Source organism: Limulus polyphemus, unplaced genomic scaffold (assembly GCF_000517525.1).
Source record: "Limulus polyphemus unplaced genomic scaffold, Limulus_polyphemus-2.1.2 Scaffold1385, whole genome shotgun sequence".
In the NCBI taxonomy this organism is placed as follows: domain Eukaryota; kingdom Metazoa; phylum Arthropoda; class Merostomata; order Xiphosura; family Limulidae; genus Limulus; species Limulus polyphemus.
Window position 1 is genome coordinate 192,585 of NW_013666995.1, and position 15,322 is coordinate 207,906.

A 15,322-nucleotide genomic window follows, 5' to 3' on the forward strand; every position below is an offset into this window, starting at 1 on the left:
TATATATTATATATATATATAACTTTTTAAAATTATTTTCTTACAGCTAAACATTTTGGCTGTACAGAATGCTTGAATCCAGCAGATTTTGACCGACCTATTGAAGAGGTTTTACATGAAATGACTGGAGGTGGCGTTGATTTTACATTTGAATGTATTGGAAACGTAAAAACGATGGTACAAGAAATTCAATACTTTGATATTTGTTACTTGACTACGTTGTTTTAGTGTACTGAATGGTGATGCATGTATATTATTCTATACTAGAAATAACATGTATTAGGTAAAATAGTTTAGAAAAATACGAATAAATTCAATTATGGGCATCTTACAGCAACCTACAATGGGTTATAGTGCAAAGGAAAAGAAATATTAAAACGCCTTAGATTGATAAATTACTTCGATTCATACGTCTAATGCACAATTGGTAGAAGGGACAACTCCAGAAGCATTTTTTCTTTCTTAACTCGTAGAGATCAGCCTTTGAAGCGAGCCATCCTGTTTGGGGAGTTACCATGATTGTCGGAGTCGCAACTGCTGACGACCAGTTGGTTTTCCCGCCTTACAAGCTGTTGCTAGGCAGGACCTTGAAGGGAAGTTTCTTTGGAGGTAATCAGGTACTTCGTTACACCATACAGTCGTGTTTGAAAGTAGAACTACAGACTAATGACTCGGGTATTGAAATTGAAGTACTTGCTTCTAAACTTTATTGTATGTTTTCGATAGTGCAGGGAATTTTAAATGCAAAATAACGTACTTTCCAACTTTCCAGGATACAAAAGTAATGTGGGGATCCCCCAACTCGTAGATAGCTACTTGGAAGGAAGACTCCCCGTAGCGGAATTAATCACACACACCATGGCCTTTGAAGAAATCAATAAAGCTTTCGATTTGATGATCGAGGGGAAATCGTAAGTATATTTTAACGATGAAAGCTACTTGAAAACTAAACCTTAATTCCCAGCAATCAACAAATGAAGAAAGATATTTTCTTCTTATGAAAATAATTCCATAAAACAAGTTTGTTCTTTTAAACTTATCATAATATACAGCCGTTTTATTAGGACCATTCATCCACACATAAAAAAAACAACAAAAAAACTATTTACTGGCGGGCAGATCGCGGTCCAATAGTTAGCGTGCAGGGCTGTGTTCCATTCCGAGAAAAAAAAAATCTCCACACTATTCAGTCTGACAAGAGTAGCCCAAGAGTTGTTGGTCGGTGATGTTGATTAGCAGCTACCTTCCCTCTAGTGTCTCACTTCAAAAATTAAAACGTCTAGCGCAAATACACCTTGTAGCTTTGCGGGAAATACAGCACACACACAAAAACATTGACTAGCGCATACATTTTATACTGATCATATTATGTGTAAAGTGGTTATCCTGTAGATGTTATTGTTATATGATGATTAATATGCAAGACAATCGGTAAAAACAGATCTACTCAACTTTGAAAGGGGAATAATAATAATGGATGTCCGACCATTTCTTTAACTGGCAGTTAAAAGCACATATCATCAGTCCATCAACAGTAGGAATCATACCGTATACGAGGAATTATTTTCGTCAACCGTTGCTAACAAACCGTCAGAAGGAGCAATAACAGAAACTAGCGAAGTACAATAAACGTCACATTATGCTTTTATTGACCGGTTCTCATTCGATAAACTTCTAACTGAAGAAAATTACAAAAACAACTTGCCTCGGATCAAAAGAAGAGAGCACAGATTCAGTAGTGTTTGTGGCCAATGAAGAACTGGGTGTGACATGTCCTGAAAAGTTGCACTTCATCCTTACCTGCACTGATGATGGCGTAAGAATACATAGAGAGAAAACAACACGGGAATTTTATCCTAATTGTCCGATTTCCTTAGGACAAGTTCTAAGGTGATTTAATGGTTTTGTGGAAGGAGTTGACGCTTTTGGTTCATTTACATGGGTAACTATTGCCGACCGTGTCCACACCATAATCGTGTATTTCCATCCCGATAGTCAAAGATGATAATGTTGGAATATATTGCACTAGGGTAAGAACATGCCAATAACTCCAATCACCTTTCTACTAGCACACGACCTGATTGTGCATATTTATGAATTCAGTTTAAAGATTTTATTTTTTTTATCAAAAAGAGGAAATGGCATAATAAAATTTGACGTTCATTGTTATAACTTAATGCTATGGGATTGTCAAAGTTCAAGTGTTTTCTAGTTGCCACAATATATTAGTAGATAAGTAGAACTTAAGACTATCCGTAGTCCAATCATTTTCACAAACGTTTAGAAAACGAGGACGATTTATATAAAAAGAACAAATAACACTTTGTAATTTCCGTGATGTTAAATAATGTTTTATTTCACAATAATAAACCACTTTTACCTTTCTTAAAACTCCTAAAACGATATAATAGTACAGTCAAAACTAATCCAATTGCCATCTCATTCACCAAAAACATTACAGACTCCTTTACACTAATATCAAAAGTAACTATCCGTCAGTTATATTTATTTTGTATGGTAATAAGATCCCATATGAGGGTAAGTTATATATTTCGATTTTTATCATAGTTGTGTATGCTTATTCAATTTTGAAATATTTTCGTGAAACATTTAAGTTGCCAGAAATGACTACTCTCTGACATACCTCAATATTAAACTACTTACAAGTAGAGAAAACTATACAATAAACATTTAACCTTATCATGTGGTGTGAATAAGTTAAAAATATCTTCCAGTAAACAAGTTATATGATGTTTATTTAACTTCCCGCAAAGCCACTTAATGGATATTAGCGTTAACCGCTCCTAATTTAGAAAACAGCTAGTCACCACTATTACTGTCAACTCTTGGGTTACTGTTTACCATTTATAAGTGGAACCGAGAGGACGAGCGCGTCGGTAATAAGATTCAAACCCGCATGTTACGAGAGTTACAATTTTTTTATCCGACCACAAATTCAAACGTTTTAATTATAACAGTTTACAGTAATATTAACAAATTATGCAAGGACAAACACACAAAGCAGTTTTTTAAAGTTTTGTCAGTTATCAAAACTGATGGTGATAATTGATCTTATATCGGCCAATTTCGATTTTACACTTTTTTAAATTGTTTTAACGATCTATATATATATGCTTGTATAATGAGTTTTGAAAAAGGGGGTTATTTCAGATAATAGTGTTTATCAAAATTTGATGTATAACGTAGATGTTGCATGTAAATATTTGTCCAAAAAAGTCTTAATGAACTGACAAAGAAAGTTTGTACTTCGAATGCAGGTTTTATCGATCTCAAAAGGAAAAAAAAAAAAGATACAGTTGATCGTTCGATTCTACGTAAAAGGATTGTTATAAAAAACAAATGTCCTATTTTGTCGCCAAAACTGAACTTGCCATAATATACCATTGTCTAAAAGAAAGTTATTTAAATAAAGATTTGGAAGACTGGTCATAATCAATACATTTGGGTCACTGTCAAATATTATGAAATTATAATATGCAGTTGAGAGTTAATTTCATCATATTCCTACTGCAGACTTTCCAACCAAAACAATAATTTAGGGGGATATACTTAGGGATGTTTCTAAATACATATTTCGGAAAAGTTGGAACAAATGTCCATTTCGACATGGTGACTGACATCGATGAAATAAAATGCTTGTTCGTAATAAATAACAAAGCCCATAAACATTCTTTACATACCGAGATTACAGTCTGTCTAAAGATATCTTAATCTTACATAAGGTAGTTTTCTATAATGTTATTGTAAAATTAATAATGAATTTATTTCTTGTTCGATCCACACTCGCGAAATCGAGTTGTTTATACCAGGTCACCAACCAAAGATGAAATGGAACAGTAGTTTTAATGAGGATCACCAGTGATGCTACAATTGCAAGAGCTTTTTTTCGGCGTCCTTTTGGGTCTATGTTAAGCTCGCATCACGAGATAAAATGGTCAATCCTGACATTAGGCACAAGTTATAATAAAAGTGGTCATGCAATGTTTGTCGTTTGATCGCGAAGCAACTCAACGAGAAGCTTGTGATGTCCACCGCGGGGAAAAGTACCACAGATTTTAGCGTTTTTCAGCAGAAATAAAAGTTATACGAAATACGTATACTATACACTTGGCTTCATAAATATTGATTTTCAGAATCTTTGCTGAACAATATTTTTTTAACACTAGGGAAAAAATAAAGATAACCAGATATTTAACTTAAAAAAACTAAGATTATTACGGAAAAGTATATTGATTTATTAGTAGAGAATCTAATAGGTGTTGAGGGGGTATTTTTAAAACAATATTGTTACCCAAGCTGTAATAGCACAGAACCGAAGAAAGAAGAATCCATTAGGTATTGATAATCTTCATAAACGCCAACTTCTATCAACAATGGACAACTACCTTAAGGACCACAAGAAGCTTCTAGTTAAGACTATAACGCTCTATTACCGGCTACCGTTAATATCAAACAACGGATCTTGATATTTTTAAAAATGTAGGAACAGTATTTAATTAGTTCTGTTCGTTATCAGGTTGATTTTTACTTATGATCTATGTAGGTTGCTTACTTTGATCAGAAGTTGATAATGTAGTATAGATCAGCGATTCTCAAACTTTGGTAACCAAATAACTTATTTTAATTCAAAATTTTTTTCAAACTCTCAAAACTATCGATGTTTTTTTTTGTTTTGAAGAAAATAAAAAAATACATAAAAAGCTGTACTCCAAAAGTAAATGTTCTGATTACTATAAATTTAATTTTATGAAAATATATTTATTGTATAAATCATATTTTTTACTTAATTTACGACATTTCGGAGATGACTGACGGTCCCTAGTGCGAGAATTGCTGGTATAGATCACTAACATGTTACACAACGATGAAAGACGGAGCAACAACAGATTAGATCATCTGCTACGTTTACTGATCATATGGATATTTAACAACGCCTCCACTTATTCTCAATGTATATAATGAATATTTAAAATGGTCCACCTAAACTTAGCTTTGAATTATGCTTTAAAATCAATTGTACAATATCTTTAGTGCTTGATCCTGTTATTCTAGATTCAACTGTAAAATTTTTCTATAAAATAACCGCTAAACAATACCATGTTAGGCTAATGTCAATCAAGTCCCTAATCAAAGATTGGGGTTCTGGTTTATTAAAGAAAATATTAATCTACTAACTACCATTACTCTGAAATAGCACTAAGCTGGATTACTGTTTATTAGAAATTTATTTACTTAGTGTTGTCAAGTTAAAACAATTAAATGTGTAATTAAACAATTAAAAGAAATGTGCATTTACTTTCTTCGTAGTCTTCAATATTAGGTTTACTTTGTAAAGCAGATCAAAATGTTAACGTTTTACAAATGGAAACATTGGGAATTTGTTTTATATGTATTTAAATAATGTGTACTAATCATATTTTTTAGGATTCGCAGTGTTGTCAAGTTCAACTAGAACAAGGCAACTTATGGTCTTCTCCTTGCAGTATTCTTCGTTACCAATACATATATACAGAACTTTGTTCATTAAAGTACTTTCTTTTAGCATCAATTTGCAGCCTTTTCAAATGATTTTTCTCTGTAGTTTCTTCAAAGTTCTGAAATAAATTTGATCTAGAAAACTTTAAATGTGTACTTGACTAAAACACTTTCTGGAAGGGGTGCAACACTTGACAGATTTCACCCAGATTCTAGTGAAGTTTTAAAATACCAAATACAAGTTGGTTTTGTAAAGGCTACTAAAAGTGAAAGTTAAACTGCCCAAAAGTCATTCTAAAATAGTCAGAAGGCTAACTGAAATATTCTATAAAAATCAACTTCAATGGTTTGGTTAAATATTACCCCAAGGACAAATATCAACTAAAATCAAGCACATGATATACAAGTGAAAAATGATGATTAATGAATTTAACACCTCCAATTTTTTACTTCCCAAGACACACACATAGGACTTCTACAGAAAGTTTCATTATTATAAAAGAAACTATTTAATGAACAGCCCCCTTTCTTTCGTACAATAATTATGGATTTAAAAGTACACATTTGTAAACAAGACATAAAATGCTCCAACAATAAAAATGAATCAATGGCTTTTTTATTTATTCATCATCACTGTCATTGTCACTCTCTTCTTTCTTCTTAAATTGGAATTTCTGTCTCCTCTGACCCATTCTTTTGCCAACTGTAAAATGGAAGAAATATTAACTCATACAATGCAGAAACAAATTTTCTGTAATAATCCCAAAACAGCTGTAAATAAGACAATCCAAGTCAGTAAATGTATAGGTTTAGTTTACTTTCATGCCTCTTATTTTCACTAATACCTTGATAGTTTGTACTATACAGTTGAATACCTGATATTAAAATCAGCAAGTCACATGTCAAACAACGTAAAGATAAGGTGAAACGACAGGTGTCAGAACTACATTTTAACATTGTTTAGCATTAAGTAGGTAGTGTTATGCCACCAAAAACTGACTGCTTTTTAATAACGTGTGTAACAGCTTTTTCCAATGCAAATACTTTATATACTCGGATCATAAAGACATTTTCAACTCATGGATTTGGAAATTTCAAGACAGGGATATCCTTTATACTTAATGATATGGGGAAACCATGGAATGTGGATCTTGTGACACCAGAACCATAAAAAGTCATATCCCAATTGTTGTGAGCAAAGTGTGGCAGCTTATAATAACTTAGAATCCACAAACACAAAGGTCAGAGACAAAAGGCATCCATGTGTCTCGGGCAACAGTATGCAACAAAATCAAGTAATATCTTCACCTAGAAAATCACATGTACATAAGCTGCTTCCATGACGTGGGCCAGAAAAAGAAGACCAACAATAGAAAACTGTACAAATGATAACCAGCTGGAGAAAAATGGCAGTACGAAATAACACTTGATGGAGATTACACGTACCTCGATAACTGTAACAAGACTTGCTATTTTCTATTGGGTAGTGGGTGAAAATTTCCAAAACTAGTAACTAGCAAGTTGTCAAACTTTTTCAAAGGGATTCAAGATAACTGCTGGTTACTGTGCTATGGCCAAGTTAAGTTGGGTGTGCAGATTTAAAGGTCAAGACAAACTCTGCTTAATATCAGACTAATGTTCTGGACTCCTTGAACCACATAAAGCCACCAGGGTAAAAGATTTCAGTCATACTTTGTTTTGTCAAGACGGTCGGGTTCTTTAACTGTATTGCTAACACTAATTTAAAAAACAACAGCACAATATGGTCAGTGAATGATGCAACGGATACTGCAACATTGTGCAAGTTTAACATTTACTCATTTATAAAACAACAGGACAATATGGTCAGTGAATGATGCAAAGGATACTGCAACATTGTGCAAGTTTAACATTTACTCATTTAACCAATATTAGGTGTTTTATTATTACTTCATTGTTTTCAGTTTTAAGCCATGATACACAAGTGTAAAGTCCTGAAGAAAGAAAATCTGTACTTATACACATCAGTTAAGTATGTTTATCACTTGTGAATCAATTTAATTGAAGTTTTATCATTACCCAAACAGGATATTTTTCACAGTGAGTAGCCAGTTACAAATTTTCTACCTATGCTGACTTTTATTAAGAATGCCATAAAATACTGGGATGCAGTCCTAAAACCACTGGTGTTGCCATATACAGGTGGTCAAGAACTTATTGAATGATGTGCTTAATTGGTTCATTAATTAAAATTACAGTAGCAAGCAAAATGAAATGGCTAACACACTCAATGAATTTGAATGTGATCAAACATGTATAGGAGCAAGTGATTCACTCCTACATTACATTGATGAAATAGAAGTATCTCTAGGGTCCAATAATTTTAACTGTCACATCAGTGTGTGACTTGCATCATGTCTAGTCACATCAATACGTCATGTTTGTTCAAATGATCACAAACCTTGGTTTGATTGCAAATTCTGGAGTACCATATCAGCACCTGTGGAAGCAGACTCCAATAGTAACTACTTGGACAGTAGATCACTTGACTGGTCATTAACATTTTATAATCACAGGTGATTTTGGGATGCTAATGATGTTTAATAACAGCAGTTGTACTTTTTCACAGACAATATATAAAAGCAAGTATTCTTAAACATGTGTTTACATTGCTGAACTTTATATCCTAATTAAATGATATTGACATGAGAAACTTGTCCATGCTTCAAAAACTACACTAAGAAAATTCTTCCTTTACACAAAATCACCACTGATTTAAACATTATGTAATCTAATTTCATTTTGGAAATTACACAGAAGATGAAATACTGTACTTTACAATTACATAATTAACTGTGGTCTGGCTGTTGAGCTGATAATTTGTAGCTCCTTGGAGAGTGAGAGGTATCTACCTCTTAGTCATGTTAAATGGGTATTCAGATTCTAGAAGAAATGCCATGTGCTGTTGACTGGTATTGTGCCAGGGGGTATCTATCTCTTAGTCATGTTGAATGGGTATTAAGATTCTAGAAAAAATGCCATGTGCTGTTGACTGGTATTGTGCCATAACCAGACACATTTTCACCCGAACCAGTTTAGGTCTAAGTTAAACTTATGAATTAGGTAAGTACTTTTTCAAAAGAATTTTATTGTGTTTGTACTCCAAATTTTATCATTCTACATCAATAAAACTTTCCCCCAAAGGACTTTTCTAAAAGGAAATACAAATATATCTCCTGGAAACAGTATTTTTTTAATGATTTGCAAGTTCTGCAAGTCTTTTCAGCAAGGAATATGGATCTTGTTCTTTTAAGTCTTATCCTTGTTCACTATTTTAAGAGTATGACACATATATACATATACCACTTACTAGCAACAACTAGGTTTAGTTTCACTAAGTACAACATTTGTTAGAGAACTTATTTCAATTTAAGAAAAACAACACAATGCAGTAATGGTCAAATTATTCACACACACAAGGGGGGGGGGGGTCTTTTAACTGTGCCTAGAATATAAGTATGAAAAATACCCACCATCACTAAAAAATAATTAGCTACTAAAAAGAAAGATGTTGCTATACCAGTTCATTAATCTGATACACAACAGTAAAATATACTAGAGACAAAATAAAAAATGACAAACATTTTATTGTGAAACTAGCATATGAAGGAATTTTAGTAGTTTACACACACACATTTATTATATAAAAAAATTTCCTTTCACTTAAAGCCCATAAGGATATTGAAAAACCAAATGCTTGAATGACAGAAACTGATTCTAACCAGCCTCTTAATTACAAGCCTACACCAAAATCTGTTGTGTAATCTTACTTTAAAATATGTATCTGCTTAAAATCAAATTTGGTATGAAAGAATACTTACAGTCTTTCTTTCTAAATGTCTTCATATTCTTTGATCTTATCCTGGCATGGGCAAAAAGTACCGTCAAGGAATTGCCTTTAATCTTTAACTTCCCAGTTTTTGAAAACGCTTCTGCAGCTTCTTCTTCAGTATTGAACTTCACATATACATTCCTAATTAAAAACATTATTTCAGTCACGTTTTCTTGAAAGTAACCTAATTTTTACCTACGTCTATTAAGAGTACAATGCTTTAGGTCACCCTCTTGCAACTAATTTGAAGCTGCTGCTGCTTTACTGCTCATTCATAATCTTAAGCACATTGAAGCACTTGGTTTATCATATCTCAAGAGTAAAAGTATTTAGCTTAAAGACAAGTAAATAAACGTTTCATACATAAAGCCAAGATACATCACATGGTTACTGTTCTTAATTTTATCACATTTTCAAAAAATCATGAAATTATAATGTATTTAGCTAATTAATTTGCAAAGACTGGCTGTGAAATGTACATTTCCTTTGAGAATGTAATCTAGATTACATCAGTGTTTTCACTAGGGTCCCAGACTCTCAACTATATTCTTCCCAAGAGTCCCAGTGAGATTTCAAGGGTACCAAAGGTAGTATTTAATAAACTAAAAAAAAATACAACAAAAAAACTATTGTCTATCAAAAACTATTTTCAATGTATACTATACGTTTACCTTCTGCAAGTGGAAAAGAGCATGTTAATATTCAACAAAAAACTATATACAATTTACACTGCACGTTATTTCCATTTGTGTTTTTTTTATTATTTTTTTTTTATCGGTGTTAAAGTGCACTTTTGTGCTCAATGAAAAATTTATCTATAATATACACTACACATTGCTTACCCTCAGCAAGTGCTAAGGTAGGACAATATGCAAGAGGATGAAATGAACAGCTTTTCCAATAATCATGAAAATATCTGCTGCCGTTTTTAAGATATAATTAATTAAAAGTGACTACTTGATTTCTTGTATTGATTTGTATTGGTCCAATTATCATGTTTATAAACGACCCACCCCCCCCAAATCAGTATGAAATAATTTTCGTACATGTAGTAGACAGGTGAAAACGAGTAGTTTTAACTTAAAAATCTTCATGGTTTTATTTTGTTTGAAAATAATTAAGATATCAAAGTTTAGTAGTTGGTACACAATCAGATTCTTACAATAGATCTTATGCTCATGTTTCCTGAAGTAATAGTTATGTATGTTCAACATATAAACACCAGTGATAATAAAACATTTTAATATTCAGTGAAAGAATTAACAAGTGACCACTTGCTTTCTAAAAATTCTGTTATTGCCACTTACTGATCATGTTTAAAGTATTCTGGTGTCATTGATGTGATATGCTATGGGTGATGGAAATAACTATACCAAGCACAAGGAATTTCCTTTGAACTTTGTACCATAATGAACTGAATAACATACAGTTTGCCCACAGTTGTCCATCATCAACTTGTAACAGGTTTCATCAATGACATTAAATTGTATGAAAATAAAGCCACACGATTAACCCATTCACCTCGGGTAGGTCAAATGTACATCTTACAATCTCTTACAGTTACATTTAAAATTTAATTAAACTATTATCAATGTATGTGAAATAAACTCAGCATCAGAAAGAAGATAATAAATCTAAGTTTTAAATTCTGAAGTTTATAAGGAAATATTTTAAATTCTCAATCTCCCCGAGTATGAGAACTGTAACATTTTTTACCCGTGTCTTCCATCTGCTCTAATTTTACCACTTGCTTCCCAGAAGTATGAACTTTAACATAAATTACTTACTATAATGTTATCACTCAGGTAAAGCACAGTTTACATAGCCTTCAATCTTCTTTAGTTACAGAGCAAGAAAATAGCAAATCAGATGCTCACCTGTCACTTCCTCTCTTTCAGAACTTTCCAATGGTTCTCTCTGACATTTAAGACTACATTATTTGTAACCAATAGAAAGTCAACTTTTTCTATATAAAATGACATATCACATTGTTTTTGTATACAGAGAATTATCTTTTTCCTTGCAGTTCAAACTTTATTCACACAGGAAACACATTGAACTTAGCTGAATATTTAACGGCTTTTATCGCACAGGTAGAAAGTTAGGGAAATTGTGATAGTTTGGCATATCGTTTCCTTTGTGAATGTTATTATTTAATGTAGTAATACCATTAGTTTAAAAGTAGTTAAGTTTCATTAACAGTCAACAGCAAAAAAAAATAGGTAAGTACTTAATTTCTTGTTTTTCATCTGTATTCATTATTTATTATTGTAAAATTGAGTAAAGTGTAAAAGTTTAAATCTTTATAATATAGATAAAGTAAAATAAATAATAATACTAAAGTTTTTTTATGCGGTACCCTCACGAATAGTCTGTGCATTATATAATTTGATAATATAACCTACACATACCCCACATGATTTACCATTAGCATTTTAATATTAGCTAGACACGTTCAAATGGCAGTAAAACAATAAAATTTATATATATATTCTTACAAGCTTTAAGCTACTTCAGATAAATAGTTGTGGTTTTCTATTATATTTTGCAGTCATTCCAGAAGGAAAATTTAGAATTATTGGTGGCTACGAGGTCAATCATATAGTTAAATACCCCTTGAGAGAACATTTAAGAAAACTGAGTATATAACAACTTCATTTCTCCCTTGTAAATTATCTTTGTTATCCTTACTATTGTGCAGTTGAGTATTCGGTATTTTGTCTTTGACCTTTTGCTGCCTTATATAGGTGCATTGTTAAGCCACATAAATGATTAGGGCATGTTCTTAAACTCTGAAGAAGCAACATTACTAATTCAGTGGTGACTTGCATAACAAATACTCAAAACACCAATATACTGAATTTACTAATGCATCTTTAATTAGTTCTATAATAGTCAGGAACCCACAAACAATTGTTAATAACACCTACAATAATATTTACCTGCCAGAAGAGCAGCCAGGAGGATTGACAAAATCAATCTGGGAGGAATTTGGAAAAACTTTAGCAAGATCTTCTAATGAGATATCACAAGTTACACTACCAACGAACAAAACTTTCTTGTCTACGGCCCGATTAACCTCAGGTGATTTCTTGTAGTTTGCACTTTTCTCACCAGTGTAGTCAATTACAATTTGCTTCCCACCTACAGTTTTCTTTTGCAGTTTCTCATAATTTTCTTCTGCCTTTTTCTCACTGTTGAACTCTACAAATGCATACCTAAAGATTACACAAAAATAACAAAATCAAATGGCTGAAAGACCACTTCTTCAAACAAAACATTCCAAAAACTACACAAGTTAAAACCACATGACAGAAGTATTATTACAAAATTAGACTGATATCCTAAAATAATATACATTAATATGAAAACTATCATTCTATAATTCATACAATAACATATCTGGTGACTACTTTAGTTCAATAAAACTTGGGAGTTTTAAACAAAATAATTAAAAATAACAAAATAAAAAAGCTCTAAATTATTTGTTTAGTTAATGAGATTCTTAGGCTAGATTATAAACACTGACAGAGGAGCAGAAACTAACAGTTTTTGAAGAAATATACAGAATGAACGCTAGTATTCACTGAAAAACCTTTTCAAACTTAGACAAAAAATACATACACACTGCTCTTTTTGCCATTTCTCATGGGAATTCTGCAAACTGTGATGTCTGGGGAAAGGGCTTTTACTTCATCTAATGTTGTATCGGCTGGTAACTGTCCAACAAACAGAGTCCTAGAATTTCTTTCTTCTGCAAATGATTTAGATATTGGACTTAAAAAAAGCATTTCGTAAAAATAAACACATTCAAAACAGGTCAATTTCCTATAAAATATTATTGATAACAAATTTACATGAGAGATTAGCAATTTTTATGCTGTTTTGAGAATTTTGTTGATTATAAATACTTCATGTGAAATAAAGGATATTTACAAAAACATCAGATCCTTTACTTTGGTTCAGAGAAATGAACAAACATTGCAAATTGCTACAAGAACAAATGTGCATTAACCTAGCTGTCAGCACAACTAGCATCAACAATGTAGAACTGTGTACTTGTTGTCACCACTTGCTCTGCCAGCAGAGTAATACAGCAGAGCTTGCTTTGCTACAAGTTTTAAAGCCATTGCATATCAGAAAAAAATTTGAGTTCAGCTTGAAATAAATTAATAGATTAATACACTCTGTTTTATTTTTTTGTTGGTTTTAGAAGAATTGGCAAACAAATGTACTTGCTCAATCAAAATAGGCTGAACTGTCATTTCTTTGCTCTCTACTCTTTACTATGTCAAACTTATATGTTAATGTTTGTCGTGATTCTGAGTCTGATCACTAAAGATGATAGTGCATCTATAACTGTTAGATAAATGTAAAATAAGTTGTGAATGAGTAGAATTGAGAAGAGAATGTCATCCCCATAGATATTTGAAAAATAAACCATGGTATACCTAAATCAACTTTTCGGGTGATCTTGATTGATTTAATTTTTTTATTATTAATGAACTTATTTGTGAACGTAATTAAAATCGTTATTTTTATAACCCAAAACCTAATACTAAAACAGTTAAATTTTGAGAATAATTGTTAGGTGATGAGTTCCTAACTGCTGTCTTAATAGGAAGTTGAACATCTATTTGTTGTCAACCTTGGTTAAATTTATTAATATAATGTTTCACTCATCTCTGATAATAGTTGATAGCTTTCAAAACAATAGTAGCATCTACATATTTTTAAGCCATGAAAGAAACAGCAACAGATTGTCTAAAATTGTTACAACAGATTTTATCACTTACTTATTACTACTAGATATGTATGCATAATTCAAAACACTGGCATATATGAGAGGATGAATATACTATCAATAGGAATCCTAATTGAATTACTAGTTGTTTTATATGCTGTTCACTTCCTGCATTTATGGATGTAGGTTCTCAACCTTTTTTACATAGTTACATTCAAAATTAATTAAACTCTAATATCAATGTACGTGAAGAAACTTAACACAGAAATGCAGTTCATAATTCATGTTTTAACACTATACAAGTTTTAACTTTGTAATACCAAAATGATGTATTTAAAATCTCAATCTTCACTGCTTTGCATCATGTGACACTTTTGTTCGAAGCTGCCCATTCTAAATTCTCTTTCTATCCCTGTGTGATCTTCCAAGTTTGGCATTATACACTTACAATATAGATGGTGCTAAAACTAAACACCCGCAGTCTTCTTGCTTTACCAAGATAATAATAAAAAAGTCAATACCAAGATAATGATAAAAAAAGTCAAACCCACAAGCCACACCCTCCTATCATGTCCTTTCACAAAATATCAACAGAAAAATCTTTTAATTTATTGAATTTTCTCTAGGGTTAGATCATTCTCATGACAGTTCATAAATTACCTGGCCTTATTTTCATTGTTTGCTACTGCCAAGATCATACTGATCAACTGTAAAAACATTAAACCACTTATAACTCAATCAAAAAGCCAGTTACCATATAGTAGTTTTAGGATATAATTACTTGTGTGTAATAATACTGTGTTCTAATCTGCATATTTGAACCAAGAAAATGTACAACCAACATCCCTACCAAAAAGTATGGTTATGGTTTATTGGGACATTGAGAGAAAAAGTAAAAGAGCCGACATGTAAGTATTAAACTTTTTGTTATTCATGTCTATATTATACAAGTAACTCAAATGTAAAAACTAAATTTTCTCTGCAATGTATGCAAGGAAATTGCATCTGTGATGTAACTTAATACTTCATTTAATCTTAACTAGTATTAAAATCTTGCTGGACAATTTATTACTTGATTTTACTAGTTAAGAGTCTGAGGCAATGTATGGTAATAATAAATTATAACGGTTATAATTTGAGAGTATTTCAAAATAAATGTGCACTTCCATTTTTCAACTACTACTGCAGATTAGTTTCTTACAGTCAGTGTT

At 31.8% G+C, this 15,322-nt stretch overlaps 2 protein-coding genes across 4 annotated transcripts in view; one reads left to right on the forward strand and one right to left on the reverse strand.

Moving 5' to 3' along the window:
- Positions 1-5,646, forward strand: part of LOC106463362 (alcohol dehydrogenase class-3-like) — a 21,404-nt gene extending 15,758 nt beyond the window's left edge. The window contains exons 7-10 of the mRNA XM_013923384.2: positions 47-177; positions 474-609; positions 773-911; positions 5,446-5,646. Coding sequence (XP_013778838.1) covers positions 47-177; positions 474-609; positions 773-911; positions 5,446-5,473 — 434 coding nt within the window. The 3' untranslated portion in view covers positions 5,474-5,646. The remainder of the gene's footprint in view (positions 1-46; positions 178-473; positions 610-772; positions 912-5,445) is intronic.
- Positions 5,647-5,916: 270 nt separating this feature from the next.
- Positions 5,917-15,322, reverse strand: part of LOC106463363 (nucleolin-like) — a 28,736-nt gene continuing 19,330 nt past the window's right edge. For all 3 annotated transcript variants that reach the window (XM_022390844.1, XM_022390843.1, XM_013923385.2), the window contains 4 exons: positions 12,992-13,121; positions 12,310-12,585; positions 9,357-9,508; positions 5,917-6,199 (listed from right to left, as the gene is read on the reverse strand). In XM_022390844.1, the coding sequence (XP_022246552.1) occupies positions 6,117-6,199; positions 9,357-9,508; positions 12,310-12,585; positions 12,992-13,121 (641 nt within the window). In that variant the 3' untranslated portion in view covers positions 5,917-6,116. The remainder of the gene's footprint in view (positions 6,200-9,356; positions 9,509-12,309; positions 12,586-12,991; positions 13,122-15,322) is intronic.